Source organism: Phyllobates terribilis, unplaced genomic scaffold (genome assembly GCF_046119375.1).
Source record: "Phyllobates terribilis strain yellow unplaced genomic scaffold, ASM4611937v1 Scaffold_11__3_contigs__length_659146591, whole genome shotgun sequence".
NCBI lineage: Eukaryota > Metazoa > Chordata > Amphibia > Anura > Dendrobatidae > Phyllobates > Phyllobates terribilis.
In genome coordinates this window covers 165,495,726-165,515,930 of record NW_027362771.1, presented here as the reverse complement: position 1 = coordinate 165,515,930, position 20,205 = coordinate 165,495,726, and the positions used below count along the sequence as shown (strand labels likewise).

Sequence of the window (20,205 nt, the reverse complement as noted above, 5' to 3'; positions counted from 1 at the left end):
CCCCCCACACTGTTCACTATAAGCCTCTTGTCATCACCCCCCCCACTGTTCACTATAAGCCTCTTGTCACCGTCCCCCCCACTGTTCACTATAAGCCTCTTGTCAACACCCCCCACTGTTCACTATAAGCCTCTTGTCACCATCCACCCCCCTTACTGTTCACTATAGGCTTCTTGTCATCATTTCCCTGTCACTGTTCCCTATAAGCCTTTTTTCACCATCTCCTCCCCCACTGTTTGCTTTAAGCCTCTGTCACCCCCCCCCCACTGTTCACCGTAAGACTTTTTTTCCCCATCTCCCCACACTGTTCACCATAACCTTTTTTCACCATCTCCCCCCCTCACTGTTTGCTATAAGCCTCTGTGATTTCCTCCCCACCTCCTGTGTGTTGGGAAGAAGACTCACCTATCCGTTCGTTCCCCACCGCATCGCTTCTCTCGCCTTCTTTCCGGTCCCAGTCACTTTCTAAATGATCCCAGCATGCGCAGCGGGGTGACCTCATCACTCTGCGCTTGCCTGCTTGTCATACAGAGAGCAGGGCAGGAAGCTGAGGATGGGCCATCTGCTACTATAGGCAGCGGAGCTGCAGGATCGCTCCCTGCCCGGCACACCTCTAATGATGACAGCAATCTGTCTATGGGCCCCCTGGAGTCTTGGGTTCCGAGCGGCTGGACAGATTGCACTCATTAGCTTCCTCTGCTAGGGCCCCCCTCCATCTCCGGGCCCGGTGCAACTGCATCGTCTGCACCGTCGGTATGTCCGCCCCTGCCTTAATTATTATTGGGAGGAGATTTGTTATGTCTGCCACATATTGTATGTACAGTAATTGTGCAGAGAGAGCAGAGAATTTTGTTTTCTACTGTTTGCTCATTGCATCCAATTCATACAAAGACCCTGTGATAATTCCCATAACTTCCTCTTTCCATTGGAAAGTGACATGCTCTGGTCTTGACGTTTTACTTAGTTCCTTGTATGTCTCAATCTGGAAGAACTTACTTCTTTAATAGTACTAAAAATGTTTTTTTTTTTTAATTATTATTATTTGACATTTATGAACTAATAAATACTTCCTGACTGCAAACCAACCACATCTGAGATTATAAAGGACTGTGCTATTATGTATAATTTATCACTTATGTATGTTGTAATTGCTGTGTCTTATGAACAGTTGCTTAAGACAAAAAGGAAGCTAAGTCATATTTCTCTTACTTAGGGAAAGAAGAACTGTGTTGAGCTGTTTATTTCTCCACTAAACAGAAAAATAGGTGTTCCAGACACTCTGCCATCCGCAGAGGTCCTACGTTCACTCAATCTGCACACACTGCACCAAAGATTGTCCCATTTTGGAATAACTGAGGTTTCTCCAGAGGTAAGTCTCCTATGCTGTAGTAATGTGTGTATGGGTAACTATTACTTTACACATGAGGTTATATGAAAAAGATAGGCAAAAGGGTAAAAAACGATTGATTCTGTTTGCACGTCAAAAGTGTGCACATAATGTGTATCAAACGTCATCAATTTCTAAACCACTTTTTATATTTACTTAAAAACACATTTTTACTTAATTAGTTTCTTCATATATAAGCAAATAATAGAATATTTGTATGGAATATGTGTCTACAAGAAGCGATGCGTGAAAACCGGCATTACCATATATTTATTACTTAATTTTGGGGCATAAATTGTCACCTTCAGCCATTCACATTAGATAGCAATTAGCTGAACACTTATTTGGAGATCAGCTATTACTCCCATACACACACGCTGGTTCAGCTGAGCATGCATTGTGTTTTCCATGGAAAGTGCAGCGTAGAGGGGCATTTACACTGTAAGCTAATTATGAATGACTGTTGTTAAAAAGGCTCATTTCACGATTATCTTGCCATAGTAAGCAGGCTGCCGGTCACCTGATGAACGAGAAAAATGCTTGTTCATAAGGTGACGTGATCTTTTGCGCAGTGTAAAAGATCATCCTTCTTGGCGATGCATCGTCTTGTGTGAACAGGATTCTCACTGCTGAGAACTATGGCAGCCTGTACACTAGATCGCTTAGTGCGCATTGTTTGCTTTGGTCTGTATAAAGCCCCCATCACACTAAGCGAGATCGCTAGCGAGATCGCTGCTGAGTCACAAGTTTTGTGACGCAACAGCGACCTCAGAACCGATCTCGCTACGTTTTACACTTACCAGCGACCAGGTCCCTGCTGTGAGATCACTGGTCGTGTCGGAATGGTCTGCACATTTCTTTGATCGTTGAAGCCCCGCTGGGTAGCATGCATCGGTGTGTTTGACACCTTACCAATGACCTCGTTGGCGACTCAGACACAGAAACACATAGGCGTGCATCGTTATACAGGTCGCTACGGGTCGCCGCATCGTTGCTGCGTCATTGGGAAGATCTGACTGTTTGACATCTCACCGGTGACCACATAGCGACGCAGCAACGATTCCTGTCAGGTCGTATCGTTGTCGGGATCGATGTAGCGTCGCTAAGTGTGACGGTACCTTAAAAGTTTACCTATCTGCGGTCGTACCATGATGCTGTTTGGTCCATGTAAACGGACCTTAAACCACTGCTAGACATTTCTTCAATGGCTGACTTCCTGTAAGAATAAATAGATCTGATGTTGAAATTCTTTTCTCCCCTGACATTATCTTATCTCGCCGAGGGTTAAAATTAAAAACTTGGACAAAGCCGCGGGCCAACCAGTACACAGTATAATGGGCCCGACATAGTTCTTCATACAAAATAATGGGCCCCACATAGCCCTCCAAACAATATAATGGCCCCACATAGCTTTCCATATAGTTTAATGGGTCCTACATAGTCCTCCATACAGAATAATGGGCCCCACATAGTCCTCCATACAGAATAATGGGCCCCACATAGTCCTCTATACAGTATAATGGCCCCCACATCATCCTCCATACAGTATAATAGACCCCACATAGTCCTCCATACAGTATAATTAGTCCTACATAGTCCTCTGTACAGTATAATGTGCCCCACATAGTCCTCCATACAGCATAATGGGCCCCACATAGTCCTCCATACAGTATAATGGGCCCCACATAGTGCTCCGTACAGAATAATGACCCCACATAGGGGTGGTGGTTCTGGTGTCGCGGGCCAAATATAATCAGCCTGCGGGCCAGATTTGGCCCACGGGTCAGAGTTTGACATGTGTGCATTAGATGATTCATCTATTATTTCTCTAACGGGCCCAACATTACACTAAAGTCATCAGAACCTGGCAGGATCAGCCAACAGTCTAACATGCATGGAGGCCTCCTGACTGGACCCCAACAGAAGATGTTGGTGGAGATAATGGTCAAGCAGTTTGGATTTTAACCTCTTAGTGACCGGACCAATTTTTTTAAATCTGACCAGTGTAACTTTATGTAGTAATAACTCTGGAATGCTTCAACATATCCCATTGATTTTGAGAATGTTTTTTTGTGACACATGATACTTTATAATAATGGTAAATTTAGGTTGATATATTTTGCGTTTATTTACAAAAATATCAGAAATTTGACAAAAATGTTTTAAAAATTGCAATTTTCAAACTTTGAATGACTATCCCTTTAATCCCAATAGTCATACCACACAAAACGTTAATAAATAACATTTCCCTCATGTCTGCTTTACATCAGCACCATCTGTAAAATGTTCTTTTATTTTGTTAGCATTTTAGAAGGTTTAAAATGTAGCAGTATTTGTTCAAGGAAATTTACAAAAATTATTTTTCTAGGGACCTGTTCAGATTTGAAGTGACTTTGGGGGTCCTGTATGTTGGAAACCATCCAAAAGTGATACCATTTTAAAAACTGCACCCCTCAAAGTATTCAAAACTGCTTTCAGGTAGTTCATTAACCCTTCTGGTTCTTTTCAGGAAGTAATGGAAAGTGGCATGACAGGAATGAAAAAGTTTATTTTTACCACCTAAATTTTGATAACTTCTGAACAGGCCGCTATAGCCGGCAGACTCTAAGGCCGTTATTTGGCTGTTACCTGCCATGGCAAACATCAGGACCACACAATCAAGATCTCAGGGTGCCAATAAGGTTACATTTCATTTCCCTAATGATTACAAGTAGATTGGTGGGGGCCATGCTATTGAGATCCCTACCAATCGCTCAAACCTCCTTTCCGTGAGAGGTGTGCAGCTCAGGAGACAGAAGGGCACAGTTTGTGGTTGAGCTAGCATACAGAGCAGAGTGGATTCAATAGGAAGCATAGACTTTTTTTACATAGCCTGTGTTTTCTATTGTATCCGTACTTCGGTCTGCATGCACTGTCAAGAAGACACTATGCATTCCTGTCTCCTGAGCTGTGCACCCCCTTGTCTTTGAGTGATCAGAGGATGTCTAAGGACCTGGACCCCCACCTATCTGCTTGTGATCCTCAGGGCAATGAGATGGAAAAAATTATTACTTTCCAGAATCAATAGAGGGGTTTGTATCTATTAGGGAATATGAATATTATTGAGAGGGGTCCCCCATTTAGGAAGCCCATGTATGAGCTTGCATGGAAAGCGGCTCTGTGAGAACATCTTCCAGCCTTTTCAGTGGTGACCATGTCATGTTGTATATAGAATTTGGGCTAAATATAAAATGTAAAAACATATTTTCTTTTGGGATTTATTATTCCAAAGATGATGAAAGAAATAATCCTATTCATGAGTTCTGTAATAGTTGTTACAGACATTTAGATTACATCATATAAGAACCTCACCTTCTTGATACATAAAGGTAAATAATTCTGTATTTGTTTATGGTTGCTATCAGTTAAACCACATCATTGAGCATAGGTAGGTATATAACATGCTTATACTTTTCATTCTAGATTTCACATAACATCCAGTATTACGTTAAAATACACACGGAGGAAACATAGCAACAGGGTATAAATACACAGAGCAATGCCTCCTGAGAAATACATTGTAATTACCGCCTTTACCATACAATGACATTTCTGGTATTGACAGTAGCAGTACACATTATAATGGAAAATTTCTTTTATAACTCTTCACCAAAACTCAATGACCATCCACCATAGGGCATACTAAGCACTTGAGAAAGTAAAAAAGGAAACACCAGCTTAGAATAGATAGTCTGAAAATTATGGCTTCATACGTAGCCATGATTACAGATACGAGGGGCGTTCATTAAAGATTTCCCCTGACCCACTTCCTTTGGACTGAGAGAAATGAAACTTGGCACCGTGATTAGTCCTTCTCTACATAGGTGCCACCTAGAAACACACTTCTCCCATCTCTTTAAGCAGCTATAAACACCTCGCTTGTAGAAGTCGACAGGTTGCTCCAAAAGCCACGTTGTGACTTCGGAAATCAGAGTCTCATCATCTGGAAAATGCTTGCCTTTCAAAAATAACTTCATTTTTGGAAAGAGGTGGAAGTCTGAGAGTGCGAGGTCGGGTGAATAAGGGGGATGCGGTAGAATTTCAAAGCCACAGGAACATGCTTCCATTTGGGCAACATGTGAGTTGTGAATAGGTGCATTGTCTTGCAGAAGGTGGACACCTTTGGTGAGCATGCCACGTCTCTTGGTTTTGATGGCCTCCCGCAATTTCCGCAGCAGTGAAGCATAGTATGCCCCAGTGATCATGGTACCCTTCGCTAGGAAATCCATCAATACTACTCCATGCTGGTCCCAAAATACTGTGAGCAAGACCTTGCCTGCCGAGGGTTGGGCACGTGCCTTCTTTGGAGGCGGTGAGTCATGATGCTTCCATTGCATCGACTGGACTTTAGTTTCAGGATCATAGTGATGGACCCAGCTTTCATCCTGTGTGATCAGTCTGTTGAAAAAGTCCTCCTGGTTTCCATTTAACATCGTCAATAGAGCCTGAGAGCATTTGATTCATTCCTGCTTCTGGAAAGCTGAGAGCAGCTGGGGAATCCAGCGAGCTGATACCTTAAGAATATGAAGATGGTCTTGGATGATTTTTTCCACGGACCCCACACTAATCTTGACATTTTGGGCTAGGTGGCAAATGGTTACGCGGCAATTTTCCAAAATGGCGACCTCCACTTGCTGGATGGTGTGTTCATCAATAGCAGAGTTGGGTCGCCCTGGAATTGGAGCTGTTTGCACCGAAGCAGATGTGCTAATGTGACATTTGCATACTTCTGGACACATTCTGACTAGACATGCGCGACCTTGCTCAAAAAAAGTGAAATGAGCAATGAAGCACATGTCTAGTCGGCATGTGACCACATGTATGCAAATTACATACTTGCGGTTACATGAACTCCCCCTCTCTTCTGCACAGGAGAATCCTGACAGCATGCAGTGCACGTGCTGTGATGATTCAGAATCACATAGGCTGACTGCAGACTTTCAGCACAAACCTGGATAACTCCTTTAAAAATAAATACAGATATAGTAACCCTTAAAACTACATGCCCACTATCAGGAATAGCAGCGCTTTGGACGCAGCAGATTTGCGCTGTGTCCAAAACGTGTTCTACATTGCAGGCACAGTGGATGGGATTTATAGAAATCCCATGCCCGCTGTTCTTCTATTTAACGCTGCGTAAACTCACCCACAGTGCGGGCTTACAAGCCTCAGCAGGTGAATTTCTGTAGCGTATTTTCCACCATAGAATGTTATTACATGCGGTATATCCGCATGTAACTAAAACACAAATACGGTAATTAGAATGCAGCGTTTTGGACGCAGCGAAAATACGCTGCATCCAAATCGTTACTGTTCCTGATCGTGGGCACGTAGCCTAACTTGTCAGATGGCACAATTCTTTATTAATAAAGCCATGAATCACGTAATCTTACAAGTTATGGATGGTTACATGTGTACTGGATCACAACCAATAACAGCACAGGAATATATTACCAGAACCCCTGTCAGTACAGAAATACAGCATCACAGTCACTATCAGAACCATGATCAGTACATGAATACATCACCAGAACCACCAGCCGTACAGAAATACATCACCAGAACCACCTGCAGTACAGAAATACATCACTATAGCTCCCATCAGTACAGAAATACATCACCAGAACCAGCATCAGTACATAAATACATCAACAGAACCTCCAAGAATAGAGAAATACATCACAAGAGCTAAATACAGTACAAAAGTACTTCACCAGAACCACCATTAATACATGAATGCATCACCAAGCTTAGTACAGCCTTCAATTGTATTGTCAGGTAAACCCCATACACAATTGTATCACATGAACCTACAATTCCCGGGATGTCCTGGAGTTGTTGTTATCATCCATCACCAAACTACAGACCATACAGGAACCACAGTACTGATGAGACATAGTCACTATCCAAATAAACATTTACATCCAGGTACCTTATAGGTGACATCTTCTTTGATTAGACTCATTCTCATTCTTCTTTTCTCTATCTTGTCCAGACACCATGATGCCTTTTCATATTCACAGCTCAACTCCGCAGACTACTTTATTCTCTGGTCTTTTGCAGCACATTCTGACACGGTGCGCTTAAAAATAATAGTGTGATTATAATGCTCCTGAATAAAAACATCTGCCCTACTCTGTGCCTCTGAACAATTGGCCCTCACTGTGCTTTCTGCACAAAATATGACTCTCACACTGTCCCTATTATGATACATGTCCTCCACACTGCCCTCTCCTTTCAATACTGGGCCCCTTCTTCAGACTGTCCCCTCACACTGTATCCCCCTATACTGCCCAGTTTCTATACTGTGCCCCCTGCTCGCAATTCACCCCTCTGCATTCTGTCCCCACATGCTTCCTCTCTCTGTACTGCTCACACACATACACTATCCAGTCTCTACTGTGCCCTCGTCACATTTTTCTCCCCCCTATATTATCCCCTCACACATTTCTCCCCCATAATGTTCCCTCACACTCCACCACTGACCCCTCTCAAATCCCCACCAACTGTCCCCTCTCACATTCCTCCAAACCTCGCCATACTATCTCCTGAAACATTTCCCTCTAGCTCTCCATACTGAATACTCACACACTTCCCTACTCCCTCCTCATACTGTCTCCTCACACATTATCCCCTACTCCCTTTATTGTCTTGATGCACCCACTAGGACCGTGGGGTACTCGCCACCGGGTTGATCGGTTCATTGGGATTGTCACGGGGGCGTAACCCGGTCTGGGGCCCTAGGCGGTCATTAAAAAGCAAGGACAGTTTGTTTAGGGGAAAAGTTTTGTGACGACACCAGTGGTATGCGGCTATAGGTGGCCGCCGCTGCTGAAAGAGATCGCTGGGGCCGTTGGTGACGCAGCTGGAACGGATTTGCTCCCCACTAGTAGAACGGGTCCCCGGGGCTACCGGTACGGTTTATGTAGGGGGGCTGTAGATGTTGGGGTGCAGGACTGAGGGTGCAGATAATGACCAGATGACGGTTGGATGGCGGTTTCCTCTACCTTTAATTGAGGTTTGATGGTGTAGACCGGGGCACTGGTAACAGAAGGTAATGGAGATCCAGGCGGCCTAGAAGCCATTTGGGGATCCACCTCGCCAGGAGGAGTTGTAGGCCTTCCTTCTGCACTGTCCTCTTTGGCTCTGCTGCCTAAAGCTATGCTTCGGCCCTCTTTCCTGAGCAATCATTTAATCCACGACCGTATGGCTGGCAGCTCGAGCCTTTTTCAGGTGTCGCTCCTTCGTGGCGGCTCCGGGCTCTAGTATGCTACTGAGCCTCCGGGCATTTGGTGGGGCCAGGAGAACTGCAGTCTCCTGCCCTCCGGATTTAGCTGCCGGGACTTCAGTACCCGGACAACCACGGACTTTGGTGTTCGGTTTCTCGCGCTTTTCTCTGGGGCGAGCTTGGTCACAGCTCCCCTCTTCAGGTTCTCCCTCATCGCTCTCCTGTCTCCAACTGACTTTTCTCACTCCATCCGACTTTTTCTAAGCCCCGCCTCCAAGTTCCAATTTAAACTGAAACCCGGGTTAGAGCTCCCCCTTCTGGTCTGGAGCCAGGAAATGTGTTGGATGCTGGTGTTACCTGATAAGGGGACCCCTCCTTGCTTCTAGGCATGGCATCACCCCCTGCGAGGGAGGCAATGCCAATGTGGCAACCGAACTCCTGGGGTGCCACATTCCCCCCTAGTTAAATTCAGTACTCCCGGACTGAGGACACCTTTAGAGTTAAACAATTAACAACAATAACGATTTATTTTCCAAAAATTTACAAGGTCTGAAAAAGGCAAAACTTACAGAACAACAAAAAACAAACAAAAATTGGGAGCAGTCATTGCGTCGCTTATTCTTTACGCTGCTATCCTGGAATTGTCTTTTTCCGGGTACCTGAAGGTTGGTTGGTGGGAACCGCCTTAACCCACATCGTGTATCATCCTTGGGCGTGGCTTCAGGGCACTATGTCGGTGGGCCTGGTTTTCGGCCACGCCTGCGGTTTATTTTCAAGGCTAACAATTAACTTTACTCAATATTGTTCTGACCACATCTAGTCCTGTGGTCCATTTGTCCATATATATAATAACTATATACACTCACGATTGCTTAAAAGTTCTTACATGAAGTCTCTAGGCTCTCATGCTTAAGGGTTGCAATTATATATACACATATACACTATTATCTTATTACACCTTAGTCCCTATAATGGGCAGGGAGCTGACCTCTGGTACTACAGGTTGATCTACGCAGTACAGTTATTGCTAATGACCTACCCAGGTCTCTAGTGTCTACCGCTGGTGTGGTGGGTGCACTATTCACTACGCTACTTGTGGACCTACGTAGTACTGGTATACCAGATTGCCTTCTGCGAACTCCTAAACTCACCATGGGACTGACAGATTCACCGCTAGCAGGGGGGTAGATTCACTCATTCCACTGCAGTTGTGGCATCTGTTGCTGGGGCCGTCTGGTCTCTCAGCTGTTCTAGAGTCTCTGCGGCTTCTGGTAAGGGTACTTGTGGAAAGGTCAGGACAGGTACCACGATTGCTTGGTTCACCTGCGTCCAAGACCGGGGAAATTCTCCAAGGATGGTTTGGACCGTCTCTTCCACCTTTTCTGTGTGCCGGGGGCTGTTTTGGTCTTCCCCTTGGTGTCTCAATTGATCAGGGCATATCTTTAGGTGGTCTCTTGAGACTGCCGCCGAAGTCTCTCCTCCATCTTTACTGATGAGGCATACCTTGGTGTTGTCGAATTTTGAAGGTAAGACGGTGTATGGCTCAACCTCCCACTGATTGTCTAATTTGTGAACTCGTCTCTTCCTTTTGAGTACCTGCTCTCCAGGTAACAAGGGAACTGCAGGTGCGTGCTGATTATAAGTTCTTTCCTGCCTCTGTCTTGCCTGGGACAAACTTCTCTCTACACATTCTTGCACCTTGCGGTATTGTTGCTGCCGCTCCGTATCCCAGTCTGCATCTGGTGATGTCGTCTGAGGTGTTAAAACTCCCATGTCAATGGGTAACTTGCCAGGTCTTGCCCTCATCAGGTAGGCGGGTGTACAGTTGGTGGAGTTCACCGAGATGTGGTTATATAGGTCTACCAAATCCGGTAACTTCTCTGGCCACAGGCTACGCTCTTCCAACAGGCAGCATCTTCAACAGGTCTATTACTACCTGGTTCATTTTCTCGCATAACCCGTTGGTCTGGGGATGATACGGCGTCGTCCTTATTTTCTTGCAGTCGTACGAGTTACAGAATTCCTGAAACACTTCTGCTTCAAAGGCTGTGCCTTGGTCGGTAAGCAAACGTTCAGGGTAACTGTGCGAGTGACAAAAGTGTTGTTGAAACGCTTTGGCTGCCGTCTTAGTCGTTTGATCCTTCACTGGCACTACTACCAGGAACCGGGAGTAGTGGTCTACTATGGTGAGAGTGTAGACATAGCCTGACCAGCTTGGGGCTAGCTTCACGTGGTCCAAGGCTACCAGTTCAAGTGGTTGTTTGGTGACTATGGGCTGCAGGGGAGCCCTCTGGCTATCACGGTCTTTCCATCTCAGGTTGCATGAACCACATTCTTGACACCATCTCTCGATTGCTTTCCTCATGCCAACCCAGTGGAATCGCTCACGTAGCAGGACTTCCAACTTCTTCCACCCGAAGTGTCCTTCTCCATCATGGTACGCCTCCAAGACCATTGGCGCATCGCTCTTCGGGACTACCACCTGCCAGACCAGTTTGTGTGTCCTGGAGTTGATGCTTCATCGACACAGCATTCCCTCGTAGATGAACAGCTTACCCTTCTCCTTCCACAACTGTTGGGTCTCCTGTGGAGCATCTGGACCAGGGTGCGAGTCATCTTGTGTCAGCAACTCCTTTACTAGGTGGACAGCCGGGTCGCTATCCTGCGTCTCTGCCCATCCATGGTGGGGCAGTGGGTTAAATGTGGCCTCTCTGTTGGCGGAGCGCTTGTCCCTCACACAGTGAAAGCACTGGGTCACCCCGTGACGATGGAAAGCCAGTAGCTCTGTCTCCTCCAGCTCTTCCAGGTCTTCTCCCCCATCTGGCAAGTTGGGCATCCTGGACAGCGCATTAGCGTTTTTATGCCCCGCCCGATACTTGATGGTAAACTCGTAGTTGAACAGCTGGGCAATACATCTCTGCTCCAGCGCACCTAGCTTCGCCGTTTCAAAGTGGGTCAGCGGAATATTGTCTGTGAAAAAGGTAAACTTCACTGAAGCCAGGTAGTGTTTGAAGCCCAGGGGCTACAACTATCTCTGATCACCCCAACCTCCTTCATCTCCCATAACATTCCCTTGGCACATTGATAGTGAGTTGGGGGTACAGGCCGGTACCTCTCTTTAATGGGTGGATGATCTCCTGTGGGGATATGATGTTGGACCCCTTTTACCTGCCCAAAGTCTAGTGGGTGTTTGCTAAAGCCTCGCTCATATTCTTGGACCACCCGGTACAACCCATGCTTTTGGTGTGAAGGGGTGGAGTCAGTGCTTACTTGTAGCTTCTGACACCAATCCTCCATCTGCCCCTTGGAGCCATTGTCCTCCACCTGTTCAGATGGAGGCAAGGGTTCCACTACCTTTATTGCGTTGTTACTGACAGTGACCAGCTTAGCAAGGGTGGCATACCGGGATAAATGGACCTCTTTCTCCCCACAATTCAGGATGCGTATCGGTACTCTCCCCTTGCGGACATCGACTACCCCCCTGGCCGTCAAGATGGTGGGCCTACTATCAGAGTACACTGGTTCTACCAGAGCCTAAGAATCTTGACCCCTGAGACCTATTGCTGCCCGACAACATATTAACATTTCACTCCTAGGGGGTATTGCAATGGGAAATGGATCACTCACTCTGACACTGCCGACTTTCCCACCAGACAGCTCTTCCTGTTGTCTCTGCATCAGGGCTTTGATCTCCTTCTGCAGAACTCGCTGCTGACTAGAACTGGCAGTCTCTGCGACCTGTTGCAATAAAACAATAATTTCGCCAAGACAATTCTCTATCACATTGGTGCCTAAGGTTATCATAGGGTGTCGATCAATATCTACAATAATCAACCCTTGTGATGGCAATTCTACTCGGCCAACCTTTATGGTCACCTCTTTGTACCCCACCTGAGGCAATGGCTGACCATTGCTGGCAAAGATGTTAAAGTGTTCATCTGGACTGCGGTTAATGTCTGAATCAGCCCAGTATCGTTTAAAAAGGATATATGGCATCGTTGTCACCTGGGAACCAGTGTCCAGTAACGCGCTCAGCGGGATGCCATCAAGCACGACAGGTAGGATCGGTCGTCCTCCCATGTACTTGTCTTGCCAGCTTTGTGGGCCTGGTTGTCTTACTCCTAGGGGTTGACCCTCTGCCCCAGGGGTTGCTCGTTTAAATCGCAGAATCTTGCGATGTGCCCCGCCTTTTGACAGCGGCGGCAGATGGAAGGATCGCTTACCCGGCAGATCCAGATCGGGGCATCCTGCTTCCCCTCGGCTGACGTCAAATGATGTGATTATAGAGTTCTGCAAAGTCTATGGCACACAGTACTGGTTATACCAGGCTACAACAGTCCTGTTCGTGACGCCAAAAATGATGCACCCACTAGGACCGTGGGGTACTTGCCACCGGGTCGATCGGTTCCTTGGGATTGTCACAGGGGCGTGACCCGGTCCGGGGCCCTAGGCGGTCATTAAAAAGCAAGGACAGTTTGTTTAGGGGAAAAATTTTGTGACGCCACCAGTGGTATGCGGCTATAGGTGGCCTCCGCTGCTGAAAGAGACCGCTGGGACCTTTGGTGATGCAGCTGGGATGGATTTGCTCCCCAATGGTAGAGTGGGGCCCCGGGGCTACCGGTACGGTTTATGTAGGGGGGCTGTGGATGTTGGGGTGCAGGACTGAGGGTGCAGATAATGACCAGATGACGGTTGGATGGCGGTTTCCTCTACCTTTAATTGAGGTTTGATGGTGTAGACCGGGGCACTGGTAGCAAAAGGTAATGGAGATCCGGGCGGCCTAGAAGCAATTTGGGGATCCACCTCGTCAGGTGGAGTTGTAGGCCTTCCTTCTGCGCTGTCCTCTTTGGCTCTGCTGCCTAAAGCTATGCGGCCCTGTTTCCTGAGCAATCGTTTAATCCTCGCCCGTATGGCAGGCAGCTCAAGCCTTTTTCAGGTATCGCTCCTTCGTTGCGGCTCCGGGCTCTAGTATGCTACTGAGCCTCCGGGCGTTTGGTGGGGCCAGGAGACCTGCAGTCTCCTCCCCTCCGGATTTAGCTGCCGGGACTTCAGTACCCAGACAAACACTTTGGTGTTCAGTTTCTCGCACTTTTCTCTGGGGCGAGCTTGGTCACAGCTCCCCTCCCCAGGCTCTTGCTCATCGCTCTCCTGTCTCCAACTGACTTTTCTCACTCCAACCGACTTTTTCTAAACCCCGCCTCCAGGCTCCAATTTAAAGGGGAAGCTCCCCTGAAACCGGGTTAGAGCTCTCCTTCTGGTCTGGAGCCAGGAAATATGTTGGATGCTGGTGTTACCTGATAAGGGGACCCCTCCTTGCTTCTAGGCATGGCATCACCCCCTATGAGGGAGGCAATGTCAATGTGGCAACCAGACTCCTCGGGTACCACATTCTCCTTACACATTTCGCCCTTTATGTACTACCTCTGCACACATTCTCCCCACCCCCGATCTCCATGCTTTTCCTCAACTGGTCCCCCCCCACTCCTCATACATTTCCCCACTCTCCATATTGTCTCCCCACACATTTCCCTCTCTCCATACTGTCTCCTCAAATTCCTCCTCCCCCTGTACTGTCCCCTCACAAGACTGTATAACTTTGGTTTCTTCAGCTCCATTGGAGCGCTTACTGTAGTGACGCTTACCACCTATGCAGTGCAGAAAAATGACATCAGCATCATGATCTGTTGACCTGACCACGGTGCATACATTGCCCTGTCCCTGACCTCAATTGTACAATTGTACTTGTGCCTGAAAGACGCAAGTAGAATTGAATTCAGGGAGCTGGCATACTACACCTTCTCTTAGCTGGCTGTCAGTTTCACATCAGGCTTAGAGAATAGTCAAATCCCATTCCGGACGGGATGTCAAAATGCCGCCACTTGAGCGATACCTAAGAATGTTGCATCAGGCGGCCCAACGCAAGTGCTCCTCTTGCCCCTTAGATACACCCCTGCAGCTGTATTTCTAGAACATTTCTTGAACTATTCTTGTTTTTTGCATCATTTTTCTTATTATTTATATAGCGATAACATATTCTACAGCAATTTACAATTGTGAAAAAAAAATAATTGCCCTTTAAAACTATATTTTTTGGGGGGACGGTTGTTATCCATTACTTTTGCAGATAGAGGAGAGATGTCTTTTTTTTACTTCATATAAGAAAAATGGGTGCAACAAGGATTGTAAAAACTGACACAAGGATTAAAGAGGGATCCACACATTGGAAAAAACTGATGTGTGAAACCAGCTTACAATGACTAGTAATCATAAGAAATGTGTAAGCAAATAGTCAAAAGAGAGATCTTTGCCCATAAGAGCTTACAATAAAAAAATAATATATTAGAAATGATCCAGCACTAACATGGATTTACAAAGCTTAGTACATTGGTTGCTTAATGGGAACTTGTTAGGCTGAATAGTGCTATTGACCTACAGATATGGGATTAATCTGCAGGTTAATAGTGTTAGGAAGGTGCCTGGCTGCCGTACTGAAAGTGCGGTACCCGGAAGAAAATGAACCTTATTCCTCCCAGGAGTCGACGGCTTTCAGTCATACAGATGTGTCGGAGCTGCTACAATCACTGCTCACAGCAGCAAGAGTGGCAGCTGTAAGCACAACCGGGACTTTGACTGATGGCTTTGCAGTGTATTAGTGCAGAGTTGGCTGTCAGTCAAAGTGGCGGGGTTTTCTTACAGGTGCCAGTCACTAATGTAGTGAGCTGTGAATGTAGCCTCGCCAGCATGTCTTTATGACTGTAAGCTGGTAGTTCCCAGAAGGAATAAAGTTCATTTTTTCCCTGAGTATCACACTTTCACCTTTCTAATGCTATTAAGCTGCAGTTTATTTCTATGGCTGCAGGTAAATAGCAATAGCTACTGTAACAGGTTCCCTTTAAATGCAATTACAACACAAGACACAATTTACTTGGTAGCCTGATACATTGTGTAATGCACAATGCAGTTACATAATACCAGCTATCCCTATGGCAATGATAGCGACAGGTTGTCACAGTAACAGTAAATTAGATTAACAATGGAAAATGGCAAGAAAAAGCTGTTTTTTGCTGTTACTTTGCAGCATTTATTATATCAGGTGGAACTTGATAAACAGGTTACATTGACCTTTCTGTCACCGTGACTGGGGTAAGTACCGAGTGATAATGCTGAGCCTTTACAGTACTGTGCTCATCAAGCTGTGGGTATCACAGTCAGAAGACATTCGTTCAAAATGAAAACACCAACACTTTCTTTTCGGATTTTTCTAATTTTTTAATGCAGAGAGTTAAAGGGGTTGTCCAAAATTAGGAAAAAAATATGTCCTTCCCCACAGCTTCTTATCTACAGCTTTCTCTGATCATCCCTTGTTTTCCATTTATCTCCACCGCTTCACCTTTTCCTTTGATTGACATCTCTGGCTTTATAGAGCCAGAGAAGGGTGGAGATAGAGGTAATACAAGCAGGTGGGAAGGGACATTTAAATATTTGGCCACGCCGAGGGTAACCCGAGTGCCTGTACTTGGTTTGAACTGTCAGTCTGTACTGACAGACTCCCTTTAAATGAATGGAGCCAAGATGCAGTACACAATATAAAAACAAGAGTGGTGCTGTTTCTTGAAAGAAAAATATCTGATCTTCTTTTGTAAATCTGGACAACCCTTTTAAGATGGGTAGTCCATTATTGATATTGGTATTAAAAAGATAATAATTACAAGTTACATAAGGCCCATAAGACTGCACCCAAATCGTCATATTGCAGCAACTCAAGCATAACTTGGCACAGTTACGTCACCTCATTACATGTATGCTAGTCCAAAGTAAATTAGGTGTAACTATGTGTTGCTTAGCTATGCTCCTTTGTCTCATCTTTTTTCCACTTTTTGCCTGTTTTTGTCCTTTTTATTTAACATATATTCTATAACTTTTCTGATACTTTTATAGGAAACCTGTCACGTTAAAAAACCCGCTATTAACCTGCAGATATGTGGTTATTCAGCAGGTTAATAGCGTTCTGAACTTGCACTGCACTGAGAGCCCCACTGCCGGGTGGAAATTAGCCTTATTCATCCTGGCAGCATTCAGCATTCAGTCATGGGGTAGCGTCGGTGCCGGTTCAGTCACTACTTAGTGTATAGAAAGCAGGTCTGTAACTGTGCCCCTGACACTGACTGACAGCTCGCTCAGCATTAGCATTACATCACTTGAACCTGTGATCGTCTGATCCCTTATAATATATGCTACAATACCTCAGTATAGCAGTGTATTGTGAAAATAATTGCTGTCTCCTATGAAGCTCAGACTGTGGCTAAACTTCACAGGAGTACCAAAATAGATACGATGGGGGCCTTCAGCAGGTCCCTGACTGCCATGGCAATCCATTAGTTCCTTGAGATTGCTTCACATGGGGCTGATGGCAACTGCTGTGAACCAGCAACCGTTCCATTTAAACACAGCTACCAGAAATTGACAGCGGCATTCAAATGGCATACAAAAGTGATTGGAGCTCACAGATGCTATAACATAACTGGCATCTACCGAATGTGGAGATGCCTCATCTCCTGAACCCCAGCAATGATGTACAGGTATGTTATTTTGTGTTAAAAGGCTAATGTTGTAAATATGCCCATGTACCGTACAGACCAAAAGTTTGGACACACCTTCTCATTTAAGGATTTTTCTGTATTTTCATGACTATGAAAATTTTACATTCACACTGAAGGCATCAAAACTATGAATTAACACATGTGTAATTATATACTTAACAAAAAAGTGTGAAACAACTGAAAATATGTCTTATATTCTAGGTTCTTCAAAGTAGCCACCTTTTGCTTTGATGACTGTTTTGCACACTCTAGGCATTCTCTTGATGAGCTTCAAGAGGTAGTCACCAGAAATGGTTTTCACTTCACAGGGGTGCCCTGTCAGGTTTAATAAGTGGGATTTCTTGCCTTATAAATGGGGTTGGGACCATCAGTTGTGTTGTGCAGAAGTCTGGTGGATACACAGCTGATAGTCCTACTGAATAGACTGTTAGAATTTGTATTATGGCAAGAAAATAGCAGCTAAGTAAAGAAAAACGAGTGGACATCATTACTTTAAGAAATGAAGGTCAGTCAGTGCAAAAAATTGGGAAAACTTTGAAAGTGTCCCCAAGTGCTGTTGCAAAAACCATCAAGCGCTACAAAGAAACTGGCTCACATGAGGACCGCCCCAGGAAAGAAAGACCAAGAGTCACCTCTGCTTCTGAGGATAAGTTTATCCGAGTCACCAGCCTCAGAAATCGCAGGTTAACAGCAGCTCAGATTAGAGACCAGGTCAATGCCACACCACAGATTTCTAGCAGCAGACACATCTCTTCAACAACTGTTAAGAGGAGACTTTGTGCAGCAGGCCTTCATGGTAAAATAGCTGCTAGAAAACCACTTCTAAGGACAGGCGACAAGCAGAAGAGACTTGTTTGGGCTAAAGAACACAAGGAATGGACATTAGACTAGTGGAAATCTGTGCTTTGGTCTGATGAGTCCAAATTTGAGATCTTTGGTTCCAACCACGTGTCTTTGTGCGACGCAGAAAAGGTGAACGAATGGACTCTACATGCCTGGTTCCCACCGTGAAGCATGGAGGAGGAGGTGTGATGGTGTGGGGGTGCTTTGCTGGTGACGCTGTTGGGGATTTATTCAAAATTGAAGGCATACTGAACCAGCATGGCTACCATAGCATCTTGCAGCGGCATGCTATTCCATCCGGTTTGCGTTTAGTTGGACCATCATTTATTTTTCAACAGGACAATGACCCCAAACACACCTCCAGGCTGTGTAAGGGCTATTTGACCAAGAACGAGAGTGATGGGGTGCTACACCAGATGACCTGGCCTCCACAGTCACCAGACCTGAACCCAATCGAGATGGTTTGGGGTGAGCTGGACCGCAGAGTGAAGGCAAAAGGGCCAACAAGTGCTAAGCATCTCTGGGAACTCCTTCAAGATTGTTGGAAGACCATTTCCGATGACTACCTCTTGAAGCTCATCAAGAGAATGCCAAGAGTGTGCAAAGCAGTTGTAGCACCCTGAGGATTCGGCTGCTACAGGGGTATTGCACCTCAACCCAGAGGTGTGATATTCCACTCCCGGGTAAGGATGGAGTGTGGAGCTGAGCTCAGTCAGCTGCATGCACTACACACATCCCATTTCCGAGGAGCAGACCAACGGTACTCCCACTTAGAAATGTGCAGGTACGACCGAGTCTGTTCCTGGCTGGAGTGGGAGGGGGGTGGTACATCCCAGTAGTGTAGGGGCAGATAGGGGGAGCAGCCTGGGTAAAGTTAGGAGCTCATTGGGTGCTGGTCACCTGAGCTCACACATAGAGGGAGTATATAAGGTGGGCACCATCTAAGATCAGGGTCGGTCAGTCAGTCAGCCAGTCTTTGCAGAGAAGTCAGAGGAAGAGAGCAGAAGAGCAGAGCAGCCCCAGCCCAAGAGTGAGAGAGGAGAGCAAGAAAGACCCAGAGGGGGAGAAAGAAGGAACTCTGAGACCCCAAATACAATCACAGGGTGAAGAGTTGGCAACAGGGTACCGGATCCCAAACTGGTGGGGGGCTACAACATACCTCAGCCAGAGACCGGAGGCCGTGGGCAGCATCTGCCGCGGCCACCCACCATATCCACCCAGAAGGCAGACCACGCGTAGGGTCAGGGAACCCAGAGTCAAGGGTTACCAACAGAAGGCCCGAGGGAGCCGGACATAGGTGGATCCCTGGTGGGGAAGGCCAGAGACGAGGACAGGACAGAACGGGAGCTCAGAACCATGCTCCAGAACTACTTGGGGGTTGGCCGAGTCCAGGACCTGGTGGACGCAGCACGGCTCGGGTGGTCACTCAAGGCCGGAGTGACCGGAACATCTGCAGTAAGTAAAGAACCCTGAACTGCACAACCCGACTCTGACTCTCATTACCATCATCCCTGCACCTCCACAACCACCATCCTCTGCACCTGACCCCCCTGAGGCTATACCCCTCCCGTTGGGGGTTATACTACCAAAGCTGCACAAACACCATCAGCCTCAGCGGACCCTGCTGCAGCGGCGGCCGTAGTGACCGCAATTCAACGGGTGGCGTAGTCGACATAAAGAACTTTAGTAACATCAGTAAGGACTGCCACACACTGAGCTTGACACCCTGGGCACGGACCGGGTCACAGCCACTCGGAAGACTACAACCCCCATCTGATCCGGCTCCGGGTATTCCCCTAAAGAATATGGCCCAGGGGGCGCGTCAACTTTGGCGTAGTCGGCAGGATCACGTGCCCGCAACAACCGGGTACTGCGTGCCTGAAGAAAAGAACAAGTTTACCTCAAAAAGAAGTCTCCCGCCGGTCCCGGAGGGTCCCCGCCATCGGACTCCATCACAGGTCGATTCCCGCCGGTTGTCCGCCATTAACAGCTTTTTCCCGCCATCTGCAGAGTTTCCCGCCACTGGGAGACGATTCCCGCCATTTCCAAAGGTTTCCCGCCTTGGAAGAGCGGACGCCATTATGGGCGTGCCAGAGGGTGGCAGGAGG

At 46.5% G+C, this 20,205-nt stretch overlaps 1 protein-coding gene across 1 annotated transcript in view; it reads left to right on the top strand.

Moving 5' to 3' along the window:
- PTPRR (protein tyrosine phosphatase receptor type R) overlaps positions 1-20,205 on the top strand; it is a 315,415-nt gene that overhangs the window by 127,112 nt on the left and 168,098 nt on the right. Inside the window, exon 4 of the mRNA XM_073651783.1 lies at positions 1,214-1,369. Within this exon, the coding sequence (XP_073507884.1) occupies positions 1,214-1,369 (156 nt within the window). The remainder of the gene's footprint in view (positions 1-1,213; positions 1,370-20,205) is intronic.